General features: G+C 36.5%; 2 protein-coding genes across 2 annotated transcripts; both read left to right on the plus strand.

The window, feature by feature from the left end:
* The first annotated feature begins 6,988 nt into the window (after window positions 1-6,988).
* Window positions 6,989-10,500, plus strand: LOC146136611 (DNA-directed RNA polymerase II subunit RPB4-like). Its single transcript, XM_083395390.1, has 2 exons — window positions 6,989-7,210; window positions 9,838-10,500. Exons 1-2 carry the CDS (start codon window positions 7,028-7,030, stop codon window positions 10,087-10,089), a joined length of 435 nt encoding a protein of 144 aa, XP_083251516.1. The 5' UTR covers window positions 6,989-7,027; the 3' UTR covers window positions 10,090-10,500.
* Window positions 10,501-10,774: 274 nt separating this feature from the next.
* On the plus strand, window positions 10,775-18,537 carry LOC146136612 (uncharacterized). Its single transcript, XM_083395825.1, has 8 exons — window positions 10,775-10,937; window positions 11,717-11,916; window positions 15,296-15,551; window positions 15,693-15,849; window positions 16,328-16,457; window positions 16,970-17,121; window positions 17,498-17,634; window positions 18,091-18,537. Exons 1-8 carry the CDS (start codon window positions 10,824-10,826, stop codon window positions 18,364-18,366), a joined length of 1,422 nt encoding a protein of 473 aa, XP_083251951.1. The 5' UTR covers window positions 10,775-10,823; the 3' UTR covers window positions 18,367-18,537.
* The last annotated feature ends 343 nt before the right edge of the window (window positions 18,538-18,880 follow it).

Here is an 18,880-nt window from a genome sequence, read left to right on the forward strand (position 1 = left end):
ACAATATGTCTTATTTTGGCGAAAATAGGCCAAAGGAAGCTGCTTTTAAGTAAAAAAAATGTTCATTTTTTTATTTTTATTTTTTTGGAGGGTGGCATTGCCAAATTTGCCCCCCTCTAGATCCGCCCCTGGCACACAATATGTGCAAATTGTAAATAAATGCGATAATTTGTAACACGTAATCCGAGTAATTGCCGCTTCCACTCAGGCTAACGGGTGTGACTCCATTTGTGGGGAAGCATTTAGTCAACCCATTTCAGGAACAATTAGCGAAAAAAACAACAACATATACGCTGTATAACAATTAACGACTAGAGAAATTAAAATGTTTCATTTAGTTAAAAATAATATGTTTTCCATTTTTCCCAATATTTAGCACTTAAGCCAGGATATTACGCTATCCGTAACATTACTTTTTAGTAACATGATAAATTACCTTATCATCGGCAATAGCACGCGGCTCAAGCAAATGACGCAGATGACAACATAATATGTAATAGTTATTAAGAGGCCAGCTTAATGGAATCTCCTATTTTGTTTAACCTATACTTGAGAATGATTTGGTCCGGGCATACGAATTTGTATTACACAGCGCCTTGGCCAATATGTACAGCCTAATATTGTTGCTGCTTTCACGAAGGCCGTACGGTATGCTACTTTAATTCTGGAAAGTATTTACCCGACCCATTTTAAACACAATACGGAACATTACTTTCGGTTACAATTTGAATTACACATTCATTTACACTTACACGGAGATTGCGCACCATAATAAACGGCAGTGATCAACAATCAACAGCTTGATATCTTAATACTTTTTAACTACACAAAATTGGGGCATTAAACAAATGCACGTAATAAATCGCGCTTATTGCAAAATGCTGCTTAATATTGTTACAAGTAAATACACTATTTAGCCTGGGCAACGCCGGGTATTTCGTCTAGTCTGTTTATAAAAGTGACAAACGTATTGACTCGTTCACCTCCGATCTGCAAGACTGTCGTGAATAAGCAAGCACGGAGGATGAGATAGAACTGTCAGTGGTCTCCGTGAACAAAAATACAACTCATCGCTAATAACAAAAACTGTAGTAAGTCCAAAAATACCAAAATTGTTATTTCGATTTTTGTACTAATGAAACTGTTGCGCGTATTTTTGCGAATAGTGTCGTATTTCTGGCTTCTTTAGTTCTCGAGATATGGATTTCTTAAAAGTGTAGTAGATGCAAATGTTTCTTATAAAATTGCTTAGAAGTGTTATATGCGTATATTTACGACAGTTTTGAGATTTTGTGTTCCTTTTTTTTGTAAAGTTACCGTTTTATGAAATACTCACATTAACGACTTAAGACGAGTTTAGTAGCGTAACGATGGGCGAAACCGTCGAAAACAGAACAAAGGTGTGTGAAATATTATGGTATTCTGTTCCTGTTGAGCATTTCGGAATTTGAACCGCAACGATTTAAAAAAAAGTAGTTATATTCAGTGTTGTAAAGTGTCGTAACTTCTTCTGAACAGAATAATTCAATTATGAAAAACTGTCGTAACTCTATAAAATAAAACGACTTTAATATGGAATATTAAAAGCCTGAAACAGGAAATGAGAAATTTAACTGGTACGACTACTTTCAGTGTGTAATAAATATTAAAATTATCCTGTTTTGTCAAGAAAAACAAAAGGTGTCAACAAAAACAAACAAAAAAATTTTAAACAAAAAACATTAAAATGCGTTTTTCTCAAAACCACGAATTTGGACTTACGACAATTTTTATATTAGCGACGAACTATTAATGGTTCACAAAAGTATAGAAAAGTCGTGTGTCCCCAGACTAAACCTCATTCAAAAAAATATTTTATTTTTATTTTAACATTAAAAATGCTTTGCAGTAATCTTCGTAAATCTGCGTGGGCTCTTAAAAATATTTTCTCCGTAAATACCTTGATTCGCTCAACCGCTAAAATAGGTTTAAATATTAAGAGTAGTTCCGATTCACTGATTTGGCTAAACGTTAAACCTAACTTACAAAAGCCGTCCCCACTAATCATCCCCATATAGCCTACGCAGAGGTTCGAGTTTTTTCTTAAGCGATTTGCTCAGGAAGTCCCTATTGATGCTAAACTCACGACAGTCCTTTCACGCATGACTACTTCCAAGCAAAACCAGTTAAATTCACCACGTTTCCAACTATTAATGCCGCAAAACCTGGCTTCCCAAATCTTTTATTTAACTTTAAATAATATCAACATACAATAACGCATTTAAATATTTGCAGTAATCGTAATTATTTTGCGTTTTTGCTAAAAAAAATTTAGTTTCTCCGTAACATGCAGTGTCTTTATCCATTCTTAAATTTTGATATTACTAAACTAAAATAAACCAGTTTGTGCGTTTAATTGGTAGAATTTACTGGGAGAATAATTAGGTGACTATATAATAAACACATATTTTTCGACAAAAACGTTTAAAATTGCTTTGGAAAGTCCAGGAACAGAAAAGCATCGACAGGCCAGGGCCAAAACCACAAACTCCTCAGACTTTTGAACAACCTAGCTTCGGATTCTTTTCTTCAGTGGATATTGATATTGATACAACGCTGGTCCATGACAATTGACAAGAAGCGATTGGAATTACCTGACAATTTTCGGTTTCCATCTGACAGTTTTGTATGGCCATTTTCCGACCGCAAAAATGGTCTTATTAGTCAAAAGATTGTTCTTATGAGGTGCTATCTATCTGATATCACTCGTTTTTTCCCGCTGTGATATTATTTATCGCGTAATAAAAAAAGTTCCTCGATACGCCAGTCGAGTACACACTTTGTACATATTACGTATTTTAAACAAAAAAAAGACAATTTATTTGAAAACATCCTCCAGCAAAGATACCCTGTATTTAGTTAGTTGTGGCAAAAATGTTTAACCACTAGGTATAAAACACGACCTTCAGCAGCACGTAGTTTAATCGAATGACCTTACATCTAGGGATGTTCAAAGTAGAATATCGAATCCTTGGATTCGAATCCAAATGAGATTCGAATCCAATTCTGCCGTTTATTTCGGGTAATTGGAACCGATATAATTTAATGTTCTACCGCCGATTGTTGCGCCTAATTGCACAAACGCGTGTGGTAAGTTGGCATGTCGCTGCGGCGACCAATTTATAGTGCTTGCTTTAAATGTAACCTGGTAGTGCAGTGTCAGCATTTTTTCGGGCCACCGCAATTACCGCGTCTCGTGATAACGTTCGTCTAATAATTAAGAGTCAATCAAGCGTTATTGGGCGAGCGATCAACGTGTAATGTCTGGTGTGGAGTTCGCAATTTTTCTAAATGCGTTAAGTTGCAAAAGTAACATTACGTTGTAAAACGTGCAAAAATGCGCTGTAGGGTTACTTAAGGTCAACTTTACGCCAATATTCAGCGAGTTTTTGCAGTTATGCGCAGTGTAATTGTCAAGAATTCGTTAAGTCAATAGTAACTTTGTATTCTTTGCAGTACATTATTTGACTGCATAACAGATTATGTTAGTAAAAAAATAAGCCCCAAGACCCAACACTGCTTGAAAAAACAGGACCGAATTGCTTAAGACTTTTGTGTGCAGTGTGCATTTTGTGTGCAGTCGCACGATTGGCAAAAATATAAGTTTTGGCAAACCTGGACAGTTGACATATTACAGTTTACACAACTGCTTCAAATGACAGTTGTTAAGAATGTTAAACATTTGGGAGATTTTGTTTATTATAATGTACACATGTTAGAAAATTGTTTGGGCGATTTATTGCTGTGATTGTGGGCCCTGTAGGGTAGATTAAGATTAATCTCTTCCCCAAACAAAATCGAGGTTAAATAATTAAAATAATTTAATAAACATACTAGGATTCGCTATTTTGGATTCGTTATTCTAGATTCGAAACCTAGTATTCTAGAATACCTTGGGATTCTACTTTGAACATCCCTACTTACATCCAACAGAACGAGGCACAAGAGAAGCATGTCGCGTGTTGCGAATGCAATAATGAAACGACACGCTACATGATAAATATTGTGCATTGTGTCTGTGTGTGTTATTTTGTTATTACGGTTATTATTATTGTGTTAATTATTACCGTTTTGGGCGTTGGTCTAGAATCCTACCACATTATTAAATTAACGACCAATATTTGAGTTAGGGTGAGAGTTAGCGTTTGGGTGTGGTGTGGGTGGGTTAAGTATTATTATATTCATTATTTAATAATAATACTTGACCCACCCTAACCCAAACGCTAACCCCGCAACTTAACCCAAATAATGTGCGTTGTGGTAGGATTCTAGACCAGCGCCCAATTCTGTTATTATTGTAGAACTTGCATTATTTACCGTTTTTGTATTGAAATAATTTTGAGGCTCTGTGGTACCTATATTTTCTGCAAATGGCTCTTCCATTGAATACATTTAAGTCCATAGAAATTAATTTCTATAGAGACTTTGCAGAGACTTTTGCACCGAACTGTGGAAAGTATGGCAAGTGCACCCGCAAGTTTTTTTCAACCTTTCAAAAGTGCACCCCGAAAAATATCGAAACTGCACCGCACCCCACATATGTAAAACGCTTGTGAAGCATGCGTTTACAGTGCCATGTATGCAATACAGAGAGCTTAGGAAAATCATAAAGTGCACCCGAGGTGTACTTTTTGGACGTTCGTTGCACCCAGTCACCCGGATTTTTTTGGCAGTGCACCCGCGAGATCTCATCGAGATCTGCCATACTTTGCAGACTGGCATTTTCCCAATCCCTGCTTTAGTTATTTTGAAGCAGAAGCCTGTGTGAAAATTACCAAAGGGAAGAACGCAGCTCGAAAGTCATTATCGATCAAAAATTTTTACAAATTAATCATGAAGCAACCTAACATAGCTAGCAATCAGACTTTTTTGAAAAAAATATTAATATTCATATTTATGATATTACGTGACGAATTCCGAGCTTCATACTTCCATTTAGTGGAAAATGCTATTTCCTCATTTGTTTGAGTCCAACATGCGCATTCGCAGTACCTAATTTTAAGACTGCTATGGCCACCAACTAGAAATTGTTAAGGTGAAAAGCATTTTGTGGAGCATTTTCCAACCATGTATTGTGAGTGAATGAATTATACGACACCCCTATAAGTAGATTGCTGAATGTCCATGTTATTTTAGTCACGTAAATTGGTGGAATGTAGGCCGTAGAGTCAGGGACTCGACAAAATTGCACATTTGACTGGAGTCAGACTCAGGTTTATTTGTTTGGCCAGAGTCTAACTCGGGTTATTTTTACTTGACTCCCCAGCCCTGCATACAAGTTAATGAGGCAAAGTACAAAACTAAAACTTAGTTATTTTGTTAACTGATCTACGAAATTCAAAACACTTCTAATGCGATTTTCATATACAAGAAATACCTAACCCAAAACAGAAATAGCATTTTACTACAGGCGTTTGCTGAAAAATAAAGTATTCACAGAGATAAAAGCAGTCTTAAATTTAAAAACATTCTGACTTCTGACCCTTTAAATTAAGCATGGATTGACCTCTATGCGATTTAGGTTCTGGAACGTTTGTGAAAAGCTATATACCTTTATAAGATACGTTTTTTTAACTCATGTCCCCTCTGGAAAGTATGGCAGATTTTAATGAGATCTCGCAGGTGCACAGCCGACATAATCTGGGTGATCGGGTGCAACAAAGAGCAAAACGGGGTACCTCGGGACCCTTTTTTAAATTTACAAGTGCACTTTATGATTTTTCGATGTACTCCGTTGCAAACATTGCTGTTTGTAAAATTTGCACGGCTGAAAATAGATTACTATACTGAAAACTGTTAGCTCGACGAAAGATTTGCGCGTTTGAGCGCTTTTTCACAACTGACTGCATTTTACATGAAATTTACGGCTTCACCGCGGCCAAGCGGGAAAGATAAATTCCAGGCCTTACTTTCCAATCTGGTATAAAGCCATTTATCAAACTTTTACTTTTGCACTTGGGTCCACTGCTCATTCTTCCATATATGCCAGAAAGTGACTCTACTCTTGACAAATTACGATCACTCGTTCGCTAGTTATTTAGGAGTGAGCTAATAGGATATGAAAACTTTGGTGCTGTTATAGAATTCTAGCACATTTTCGTTGGAGCGTTTATATTGCAAACATTATTTGTGTTAGGGTGTATGGTAGGGTTTGGGCTCGGGTGGGTGAAGTATTGTTATCATTATAGTCAAGCGGGGTAAAAAAAACAATTTTAGCTAACTTGTCTGCCTAACTTTTGTTTTTCACAAAAGAAGTGTAATTTTTCATTCTTATTGAGCTTATAGGTCTACCTTTCCAACCACATAAAGGTTTTTTAATTTTATTATAAAATAAAAAAAATATTTTGAAAAATCTGTTGTTTTTTTTGCCCTGATGAAAGGGGTAAAAACAAACAAAATATCTAAAAAACTAAAACAGCTAGGAAAGTAAGGTATTTTTTGTTTAATAGATCAATGTTATGACACAACACAGAATAAAGGCCATTGCCACAAACTTGGTTGTATAGGAATTACACAAACGTTTCTAATGGTCTTACAAACCTTTTTAAGATACGAATTTAACAACTGTTGTTTAAACTAGCATAACTTTACTCAAAGAAAAAAAATTAAAACGGTTGAGGGCTTATTGGTTAGGCCAAGAATGTATTTTTTTTTTAAATTATATATACTTTAGGTGTGATGACATTGTTTTTTTTACCCCAAATTTAGCAAAATTTTTTTTACCCTAAGTGACTATATATTTATTTCTTCCTTGCAATTTCATTTTTGATCAATAGTTTCATTAAAAGTGGTAGGATTCTAGAATAGCGTCAAACATTTTTTTAATCTTTCAAGATAAAATAATAGACTCTTTATAAGAGTTGTTAATATATCTGAGCCACTATCTCCATCTATAGAAAATTTAAATCTTGCTTGTAAATTCTGTTATTCATGTTTTTTTTATAGTTTAGTAGCAGTGGTAACTTCTTGCAACATTTTTTAATATTTGATGGCTGGATCAACAAAGGCTTTATCAGCTGTGTTAGATGAACAGGAGGAAGATTCATCGCAATTGCAGTTTCCCAAAGAATTCGAAAATGCTGAGACATTGTTGAACTCGGAAGTTCACATGTTGCTAGAGCACAGAAAGCAGCAAAATGAAAGTGCGGATGATGATCAGGAACTTTCTGAGGTAACAGAGTTCAATTTAATATTGTTGGGTGTTTTTGCAATAAAACTTTGTTTGTAGGATGTGCTTTTTTGGCATTGTAAATCTAAAATATGTATGCATCAGATCGAACATACTATGATGGCCACAGGGGTCGTATCCAAAAATACAAAAGGGAGGGGTCCCAAATTTTCAACTTAGGGAATTCCTCGTTTTTCCCTCTGACGTTGATGACGTCATAAAATTGTTAGGGATATGACGTCATAAAATAGCGATGGTAATGACGTTATAAGTAATAAAAAAATCATCAGAAACAGCAAATTAACGTCCACCAAAAGCGAACCTTGAGACGCAAAGAAAACACGTGCGTCGTCTAAACTCCTGCCAGGTGCCAGCTGCGAAACCGATAAGTGTGCAATCGTTAACTTCTGGAGAAAAACGAAAACAAGACCGTGAAATATATGTGATTGATTTTGGTAGATCCATGTACGGGACTACGCTAAATTACAAGCACGTATTTTGCCACCTGCAATAATTAGCAAAGATTGTTTTTTCCCAGGTAGTATTCAATTAGCGCGACATCTGTGCCGAGCTGTGTGCCAAGTCAGCTAAAATACAAGCACGTCTTACACCAGGGGTCGGCAACCTTTTTCTAGTTGCGGGCCAAAACCAAATTCATAAATTTGCAAGCCGCGCAAAGTGTTAACTAAGAATTGTTTTATTGAAATGTTAGAACAACTGTGAATAAAGGCGGGCCTTGAATATTTTGCACTTAAAAATGTGTGTATTTACAACAGGGGTTCTTAACCTTTTCCCCCTTATTTCGCATTTGTGCCCAGATCAAATTCCCATCACCCAATATCTAATTTTATTTATTTTGCTATTTTGCATTACTAAAAATATAAAACATCAAAATATAGCTCGCTCGTCTCAACACTATATCTAAATGTGAACTTAGCTCTACTACACCGAACAACCTTCCTAAGAATACCTTCAAAAATAAACGATTACAGCAGGGGTTCTTAACCAGTGGTACGTGTACCCCTTGGGGGTACGAAGCACCAAAGCAGGGGGTACAACATGCATTGTGAAATTATTCGCTATTTGAGCATATTTGGGAAGAATGCGTAATTTACTAAAATCAACAACACAAAAGGCATTAGTAAATTGATTGATTGTTTGTGTGTTGTAAATATCGTTGAACTTTCGAGACTGTTTTTAATGCATACTTTCAAGACGTAAGTTATAAATCCATTGAGTTTAATTCCTATTATTACAATTTTATTTACTTCCGTCGGCCATTGTAGACAGGTGGTACGAGGAAATCTTATGAAAATTCAAAGGGTACGAGCGTTGAGAAGGTTAAGAAACACTGCTACAGCAACGCAGCAATCAAGCTTGCTTATAAAACAGCTGTAACTGGACTGATTGTGAGAAAGTAGCTAGGTCAGCGCATACAAGAAAAATCTTACTATGACGTCACATAAAAATAAAATACGTAAAACCGGCGACAAAAATAATCACTACGACAAAACAATTGTAAATTGATAAAATATCACTGTGCTGGTGCTTGTTTGATTGTTTTGAACGGACCCAAATCACCAAAAAAAGTGTAATAAATCAAATTTAACCCTTACAGGTGTGACATTGTTTGTTACATCTATAATTATAAATTTCTTGCAAGTTTTTATTACATTGCCTCAAATAAAATAAAAAATTAAATAATTTATGTCCAAAATTTGTGAATACGTTTTCCGTTTGTCCGTGACGCACTTGGCAGCTTTCCATGGCGCAATGGTGGTGCTGAATGCTGATCTAGTTAAAAAAACATCAAAATCAAACGTAAACAAACCGGATAAGGAAGATCATTCGCACAAAGCGCGAAAATATTTTGCACTTACGAAGTTAAAAAGTCAAAAAGTATTTGAAATGTACTCGTGCATAGTTTTTCAGGCGGGCGGGCCGATCCGGGGTCAGGCCGTAGGTTGCCGAATGCAGACTCCTGTCTTACACCAATATCTGATATTATTGCGGACGACAAACAGCGAGAAAAATCAGCACCGCCTAAATCAACGTTTTGAGCGAGAAAGGCGGAGGCCGCTTGATTTATGGTTTGTGATTGTCGAACATACAATTGCTGATCAGCCAATCCGGAACTACTAACGAAAGGCGAAAAAAAAACCTGCGTTTACGGTCGACCAAACAAGAAACGAAAACGCGTTTTGCGCTAGATCTTGGTTTCGCATTAGCTTAAGACGCGCGACCCAATTACTTTAAAAATAACACGCAGTTCGGACGGTGAGTTAAACCCTTACAAAAACGAACAAATAACGATAATGTCCCTTACAAAAAGGGGGGTGGGTGGGTCCGACCCCCCCCCCCCCAAAAAAAAAGAAAAAAAATTAGTAATGTTGTAAGCCAACTACTTCAATTTATTTTAAAAGACTACTATAAGTTATGCCATACAGTACATTCAGAATATATTAAACGCAAAAAATCTAAACTAGGTGAGTTGGTATTTACGTCCTGATCCTTTTAAAATCAATAGAGTAATCCGCGATTCTCACTACTCGGCTTTGTTTTTATGAATTTTCTATCATAAATTAACATAAAAAAAACTATGCTAAAGTCGCGGTCCCTTGTCCTTGCAGGTTTTCATGAAGACGCTCAACTACACACAACGTTTTAGCCGCTTCAAAAACCGAGAAACGATCGCCAGCGTCCGCAGCCTGCTCATTCAGAAGCGACTGCACAAGTTCGAACTCGCCTCACTGGCCAACCTCTGCCCGGAAACGGCCGAAGAGGCCAAAGCGCTAATACCGAGTCTGGAGGGGCGATTCGAAGACGAAGACCTTCAACAAGTTCTCGACGATATTCAAACGAAGCGTAGCTTCCAATGCTGATTCCCCATTTCTTTCAGTGCTGATTACAAAGGAACTTTTTCTACGTCAAAAGCCGAAGGGCCTTTCACGTGCCAATTGTGGAATATCAGCTTGTGAGAAACAAACGCTGATAGAACAGCATAGCATCCTGTTGTCTCCAGTTCGAGTTAACTGGCAATTCTAAAAACAAGAATTCGATCCGGTCAACGATAATAATTTGCTAAAATAGCACTATTCGCCACAAAGCTTAATACTTTTTTTAACTAGTTGCACTGCCAGTATTTGTTTGAAATTTGAGTCTACTGTGTTGCTTATGTCCGGGCAGCAACAAGCAACGTTTTTTTTAACAACAAGGAATACATTTTGAAAAGTGCTTACGCTTTATTAATGTTTTTCGTGACGCAATTTATATCAATCGAAATATAATTTTTGTTGGCATTTTTTAGAAGATTAAATTAGTGAATCTCGTGTTTTGTACTTAAACACAATTGGGAAAAGGTTCGCCCGTTTTAATACCAATCGATATGTTGGCAGGTAAAGTCATGTTATGTGGGATGAACGAGGTTCTAGTTATATACGGCTATGTAAGATCCCACGGTACCCGTTTGAAAATAACAAGTTGCCCACAGTTACATTCAGCACCTACACTTCCGCCAGACAGTCAGTCGACAGTCAGTGGACTACCTTTGTTGTTGTGTAGCCTCAATCAAGCAGTGGCAACATATCACCAAATTCCTTAAAGTCGTCGAGTAGTTATGGACGAGCAAGGAAGGAAAGGAATGAGTTATTTTCAATCAAACGACACAAATATGTGTGAACCATCATATCGGACTGTGATGGGTGTGCTAACAGTTTTTCCGATGTTACAGGTACGCAGAAACATTCGCAAAATGGGCAGTTAAGAGCAACCTGTGTAATTTTAACGGACCTTTGTGGCATTACTGCAGGCTAGTTCCGAACTGTTGCTTTTTTGATAAAACTTTTTTTTAGAAGTAACTAAAAGCCTAAAGAATCGGTGTAGTTTGTCATGACTCAAAATATATTGAAACTGACAAAGTTCCTTTCGTGCGAAAGGCAGTTATATAATTTGGAATCTTTATAATAGTCTATCATTCATCAGGACTACTTAATTAGTCTTAGCAAACACCCAGAACAGCTAAATCACGTAATTTTTTAACTAGGCTACACTTTTTGGTGTCAATATGATGTAGTCAATATTTCGTCCGAGAAGATTTTTTTGAAATGATACTTGCGTCATAAACCCTTAAAGCGTTAGAGAAAAGTATTGTTTCCTTGGGTGTAATTCAAAATTAAAAAACTAACTTTAAATTCCACAAAAATCAATTAGGCCTTGTTGCAATCCAAAAACAAGCCCAACATTTAAAAAATCACATACGTATATTTAGCATATATCGACAATAAGTAAAAGGTAGTTACTTCCTATAAATTTGTACCGTATGACGTCACAATTTATTATAACGAAAACAGGCCTGCTTTTATCAGAATTTATTTTTGGAATAGGCTAATAATTATAAAAGATTTTAACGCAATGACTTGTCCTAAATTTCGCACTTGGACCTTTGTTCAACTTATTAAGAAAACCCACAGCTTGTTTAATTCCGTTGACTTTAACCCTGAAATTACTTAGATTTTGGTGAACGCCGTGCCATTGGTGGCAATATTTTGCTATCGACGCAAGCTCAGTCAACTTAACAGCATTTACATTTACGTGAAGAGCACATTGTTGGCAAACATCGTGTTCGGTGTGTCCGCCTTTTACACTTTTCTCAATTTCGCAATCGTATTTGAGCGGCCAGGTGGACATCGTGCAAGGACGAACAACAACTGGTAATTAACGCTATCTATATTAAAATAAAAGTAAAACAAATCTAGCGTACGTAGGGGAACACCGGGACCTGTGAGCCACTTTTTGAACTTTCGCCCGTAACTTTTGTGTTTCTAAGTATTTCTGCAAAATTTTTTTAATAGACATTTTGTATTATGTTATTTCAACTGTAAATATTAATAATATGTATTACATTGGCCGCAATAGACCAGTGGCTCAAAGGTCCCTGTTTTTTATTGTCTCATCGGTCCCGCGCTACTGATGTTGACTATCCTAGCAAAAAATGTTTATAATAACTTTCAAGTTGTAAAATACTGGCTAATCTGACGGAATTCCGTCCCTACTTTGTATACTAAGTAAAGATAATTTTAATAATAACTCTTCGAAACACAGAAAACAAAAATACTAAACACCAATTCAACCCGACAAAATTTATTTTTCTACCTACATTTTACAACATACGATCAATCCTGCTGATTTTGTTGTTAGGAAGCCATTATAACATGCTTGAAAAAGCTAACTAAGTTGGTGGCGCTTAAGCGTTAAAATATTAAAGTTATTGTGGGTGGCTCATCGGTTCGGCCTGATCATAGGTCCCGCTTTTCTCCTACTTCCGGCTTGTGTAACCGGTGTGCGCGAGACCATAACATAGATATGAAGGAGTATTAGTTCGTTAATGGGTCTCATTACAACACTTTGCCTCGATGAAGTTTCAAAACTCTTCAAGATAGGGGAAGTTGTGGCTCAAACAGATGCACACATGTTTGTCAGGCTTACTAAAAAGCGAAGCAAGCAAGCAGTAAGCCAACAAGCAATCTCACAAGCGATCTCTTTACTATTTTGTCGTTGAAATACAAAAACTCTGTCAGACCTATGGCTAGAAGTAAGCGAGCAGGCTAGCCGAAACCGTTTTGTTTGTTGATAAGCCCGTATTCATATAAAGCTCTTGGTTATATAGAAGTTTTAGAAGAGATATACATAAAGAAGGCAATTCAAAGAGCATGGCATATCACGTAATCAATTAGCTATATTTGTTATAATATATTGCGTAAAATTCACGACGTGATAGGGCGGGATATCTTATCCTTTTTCTTACTTCTCTCTTATACGCGGAAATCTAATTTTTGTCCTAATATGGTTTCAACAAAAGCCTCAACAGTAAACATGGATAACACTTACAGCTTATGCATTAACTGTCTCTGACATGTTAAAATACTTATATTATATTGTTCAATGGTGATAAAGGATGTGTGTCATACTCGTTGCCATTTCGCTCGACCGGAAATTTTTCGGTTCTAAGCGATATTTTTGCAGTTTGTAAAATTGCTTGCTTACACCACTATTAACACAAAGGCATGCATTTTTTCCCTAAACGATTAGGGTCAACCATTTTTGCCAGATCGACACACGAAAGACATCTTGTTTATGTTACGCCCCCAGGCATTTCAAGATAAAAGCATTTTGTCCTTATTATCTCAGTGGGTGTTTGGAAATATACATTAGGCTTGAAAGTATAAAATAGTTTTAAGTAATGAATCTCAAAGCCAAAAATGTCGAGTAAATCGATATCATCTTAATAAAGACGTACCACCTGCAAAAAGTGAACGCAATTCTTCATTTTGAGTTTCTAATCGTTTATTAATTAGCATCTTCAGGTGTTGAACAGGTTCAGCGGTGTTCAAGTGCGGTTTGGATATATTTCATTCACATTTAATATATTTCATTCACATCGAAACGTCTTTTTTTAGTGTGATGTCGATTTACTCGACCTTTTTGGCTTTGAGATTCATTACGTAAAACTATTTTACACTTTCAAGCCTAATGTATATTTCGAAATAACTCATAAAAAGTAGGGGAAGGCGGGGCAAAACGGACCCCTTAAGGGATAAATGCTATATTACGAGTTTCACAAAATATTTTTTGATGAATAGGGTGTCAACTGAAAGGTCTTACTGAAAGTTACTCCTATGCTAAAAAAACAACTAAAAGAAGCATATATCTTCTGAATAAATTAACTTTTGTTGTCGATTTTAAACGGGGCAAAACGGACCCCTAGCGGGGCAAAACGGACCCCACTTATAAAATATTTTTACAACAGATATTGGTAAAATTTCTGATTGTTTGGCCTTCCTACAAAACTGATCTAAATATATAAAATAATGATTTCCAAAATGTCTTACTGAAAGGCTAATCAAAAATACAAACAGTGCAGTTGTAGGCTAGTAATAACAGATTAACTTGTCCTTTTAGCTCTTGTCGGCCGCATTGACAGTCTTATTCCTTACGGCCGCAAGTTAATCTTTTTTAGCGATGACTTAAAAAGTTGTCAAATCGTGACGTCATAACATAATTAATCTTAAAAATACGTTTTGTTGTCTAACAAACTCATGGTAAAATATGGAACCTAAATGCAGATTAATCGCGCGAGGCGCGAATAAAAATGCGTTTATTGGGCTTAGATTTGGCAAAACTTCTAATTTAATCGAAATGGGCTTAGGCACATAAATAATCGCATATTGTTATAAACACAAGCATTTATGCAAGAATTGGATTTTATTGGTAATGCGGCGCAATATGCCATGATATAAATAGCACTTTTGATATTAACGGATTTACTTTAAAGGGACTAAAATGCAATAAAGACAGACAGAAAAAGTTGGGCAAAGCGCCAAAAAGTGTTATTGCATTGAACTTTGTCAAAAATAATATTTTTATGGCTAATTGCCCCCTATGGATCCACCCCTGCTCTAATGCTCTTAGCCAATCTAATGACCAGCAATGGTAGACGAATGTCTGGCTGGCCTATAACATAAAAACCCCGTCGAATTTTAGACCTGTCTCAAAGTTCCAAATTTAGCATTTTTTTTTCTATACTGGCATTCGTTTTAAATTTCGTGCTAGTTTTTATTACACCAAAAATAAAAAACAAATTAAAAATATATACCCAAAATTTTTTTGATACAGTTTCCGTTTGTCCGCAACCCACTTGTCAGCCTTCCAATGTTAAACGGTAAAGAAGCGCTGATCTAGTTCAAAAGACAGCCTCAAAACGTAAACGAAGCGGACGTACAAATATCATTCGAAAATTTTTACGTATCAGTTAAAATAGTCAAAAAGTATTTGTAATGGACTCGAGAATGTAGAGAAAGAGCTAGCTCACTGATTTAATCCCTAAAGTCGTAAAAATTTCTAACGCATTCATTAACGCATGCAGGCAAGGTCACGGCCGCCAACACATGCTTACAAAAACACGTGTTAACGGCCGCACAATTATTCATCGACGGCCGCAGGTTGGACACCGTTGCAATAAACATATCCGATATGCCATATCTATTCAATTGAAATATGCCCTAATACTCTTCAATCTTATTTAACTCGCAGGTACAACAAAACCGATCCAGTGCATAACGCCATTATGGGTTGGTGGACGTTTCGGAAGTCATTTACTCTCAGCATGGTCTTCGTTATGCTCTGCAGCGTTGTCGGTCTCATATACGGTTTGAAGCAACGCACATTTCTCACTAACTTTCCCCAAGGCGAGTTGAATGCATGGAACAGCAGCGGATCTCTGACATTTCGCAATATTTTCGGCAGCACTTCGAACATCAAACGTTACACGCCCAACAGAAAAACATTGGTGAGTCACACAAAATGAAGTAACCTGTGATCTCGGACGTTTGCAAACATCTGGTTTGTTTATATTGACAAATACCGATTAATTTTTTTGGTATACCAATCATAACACAAATTATTACTATTACATTAATGTATGCTGTAGTTTCGTAAGTCGCAAGCACATATCATAGTCGTGCTGTCTTGGATGGTTCCTATCAGCTACTCACTGCTTGCTACGTTCAAATGGAATTGCGTGGACACCTGCAAGTGCTTACCCGCAACTTATGAGCGAACCAACTGTTTGGCCAGCCCTCTGACAGGTATCTCGATTAGGTTTAGTATAAATTAGCGCCCTTCCACAAATATGCATTAAAATAAACTTATTTATTTAAAAGTATTATCAGTTAACTGTCATTTAACTGTTTTCTGTTTTCGAATGATGTACGGTATACACATTTATATATAATAATCGGTCCTGAATAGCTTTTCGGCAGAATCTCAGCAGGACAACTTTTCATGAAACGCTTTCAACTTTATGGCAAACGAAAAATCAGATACTCTATCTGTTGTGCCAAGTTCTTGAATTTGAGTTGCATCATCACATTTCTAATATTTTCTTGTTGACTATATGAGCCTTTCGTCTGCAGATTATATTTTGCTCATCTGGCATGTCGGCAACACATGTTGTGTCGCGAGGTCTGGTGACTGTTAACACTTTGTTATATATTTTGTTTTTAAGCATTTCTTTGATGTCAAATGCTCTGTTTCCATTATACTTATACACCCTTTTGTTTAAAGGATCGCAATGGTGCTCGCAACAATGGCATCCAGTTTCTGGTCACTATATCGTGCTATTTCTTGTTACGTGGTTCGCTCTGGTTGGCTTTCTCTGTGTGGTGATTGCGCGCAGCGTACGAACCTACATGAGGTAACTGGTTTAAACTTTTGGTCTACATCTTTCGTTTTGGATCGTGACAACTTTGGCCCGCGGGTCTGCAGTTGGACCACGCTGGTCTACGTAATATCACAAAAACCTGTTCAGTGTTGTCATTAAGTCAATTACTTGACTTTGATGCACTTAATTTTAAATGACTTGGCTTGACTTAAATTATGTGTTTTTATTTAAACTTTGTTATAAAATGAATCTGTTTTTCTCAGTTTTAGAAAGTAAAACGATTAGATTGCTACATGTTGGTTTTTGATATTTTTTGTTGGATATTGCTCACAATCGGACGAGTTCACCACTTTTATTGATTTATCGTTTTGTTTTTAAATAAGCGATTAGTGAGAGACTTTTGAGCAATTCGATGACTTTAACAAGACTTGATGGTTTTTCAATCTCCTTTCGCTATTGAACTGCTTAATTTCGCTATTAAACTGCGAGAACACAGAATGTGACGTAAAGCGAGTATAGATTCAAAATGTGATTTCTTTCCACAGAAATGCAGACTTTGCAAGGAATTTCCAATTTTCTCTTGGGAATGCTGTGGCAACGATTCCTATTCGCCGCATGGTTCCAAGAGATATGACGATACATAGGACAGCTTTCAGAGCTCCTGAATTCCTCAACACTTCTCGATGCAAGACTAATGGTATACTTGTGTAAAAACAAGCTACTGTCGATCGATTGCTGTGTATTCACGAAAGTAGCTAACTTTGGTGGCATCGAAATTGTCTAAAATTAAATTACAATGCTACATAATTATGTGATTTGTTATGTTATAATCATATGTAAAAAAAATTAATCTCAGTGTTTACGCTCGGAGGTGTAAAATTGTTTAAGTAGATCATCTTTTAGAAAAATTAGTAACTTTTTTTTCTGATCAGGGATTTTAATGCCTTGAATATCAGCTTTTACTTTGACGCGGTTTAAATTGATACCGCTGAAATGTAATAAAAGAAACACGTAGTAATTACAATAATAAACTTAAAGTTGAGTAGCCCAATAACTAAAAAGGTGTAATTTAGACTTTGTTGTGGACTCATCCGACTCACTGCCACGACCGCGTTTGTCTACCATAGTTGAGGAACCAAATACAGAAACCATTTCAATTCCGAGCTTCCAAAACGACCGATCCCAAACCTTCTCGTCAATTAACAGTTCCGTAAGTTTAAGCTTAATATATCGATATGAGAAAGATGCTGCTTTTTCTATTGCAATTATACCATGTTTATCAACCAACCTTGTTATCGCAAGTGCTGAATCACAAGACCTTGTTTTACCCTAAAACAGTGCTTTTCAGCAAGTTATATGGTACGCACTTGTGCGGATGAAAAAAATTGTAATGCGGATGACAAACATCGTGCGGATAAATGTGCGAATGAAATTGGTGCATTATTATTTTTTATGATTTGTAATTCAGTAATCAAATAAGCTGGGGCGCTCACTTATGCGTCTACAGGTCTCTCAGACACAAACTCTCTCATTGTTATTTCGGAAATAGGAAAAAATAAACTTACTGTGTTTCGTGCGGATGAAACTTTTCCGAAATAACAAAGTGCGAACGGTTCTTTTAAAGGTTGAAAAGCACACCTCTAAAACATTTACAATTAATTTCCAGAACGAACAGAGTCCATCTTCACTCAGCCCATCTCTCAAGCTCGTTGTAATTTTGTCGGCATCGGTCATTCTCTGCACGCTCCCATTCGCTGTAGTTTTTATTCTGGATCTAAATAACCCCAATAGCCACTGGCTAAACACAATTATTTTCTTGCTCTGCTACATTAACATCAGTGTTTACGTGCTAAGCTGCCCACTGTTTTTGGTGAAGTACTTGTCAGACTTAAAGCTAGCCACAAACAACTTACTGCTTCGCTTTGCATCGTGCGGTCGGTGATGACGACATCATTATAACAGCGACGCGATTTCCTTATCCTTGCTGGACCGGTCTGCCTAATCCAGGTTACAACGTTACATCTAAACGTGACGTTATTAGAAGTAATCTTATGAACTGAACACAGTTAGTTTGTTTTGTTAAAGTTTCGGATCGAAAAGATGTGAATTTAAATGCAAATCAATTCTTTGCGCAAAACGCCTTTTTATCGATTGAGTTGCCCGAAACTTATTTTTGTGGCTGATGTACTATATTGCACTACAGTCTTTAAATTGTAGTTTGCGACTGTGATGAAAAATTATAACTTAATATACAACCTGCGCTCGCCATATTCTCGGTTGTCCGACCAAACGGAAAAATAATTTAATGGCCCCCTGGTCTAACTTAACGACTATATGGTATTGCTGAATCCCATTTTATTAATTATTTTGTTTTGTGTATTATCCCTGGACGATGGGTATCATTTTATTAGTTTTTCTGTTGTGTACAGTTGGCTATCAAACAGTTACGAGAGAAA

The sequence above is a fragment of the Ascidiella aspersa genome, chromosome 8 (assembly GCF_963924565.1).
Source record: "Ascidiella aspersa chromosome 8, kaAscAspe10.2, whole genome shotgun sequence".
NCBI lineage: Eukaryota > Metazoa > Chordata > Ascidiacea > Phlebobranchia > Ascidiidae > Ascidiella > Ascidiella aspersa.

Bases quoted from the DNA above. Each gene is read 5' to 3' on its own strand.
- LOC146136611 (XM_083395390.1), top strand. From the start codon at position 7,028: ATGGCTGGATCAACAAAGGCTTTATCAGCTGTGTTAGATGAACAGGAG. The intron at 7,211-9,837 runs GTAACAGAGTTC...TTGTCCTTGCAG, and splicing joins ATGATCAGGAACTTTCTGAG to GTTTTCATGAAGACGCTCAA.
- LOC146136612 (XM_083395825.1), top strand. From the start codon at position 10,824: ATGGACGAGCAAGGAAGGAAAGGAATGAGTTATTTTCAATCAAACGAC. The intron at 16,458-16,969 runs GTAACTGGTTTA...TTCTTTCCACAG, and splicing joins AGCGTACGAACCTACATGAG to AAATGCAGACTTTGCAAGGA. The intron at 17,122-17,497 runs GTATACTTGTGT...GGTGTAATTTAG, and splicing joins TTCTCGATGCAAGACTAATG to ACTTTGTTGTGGACTCATCC.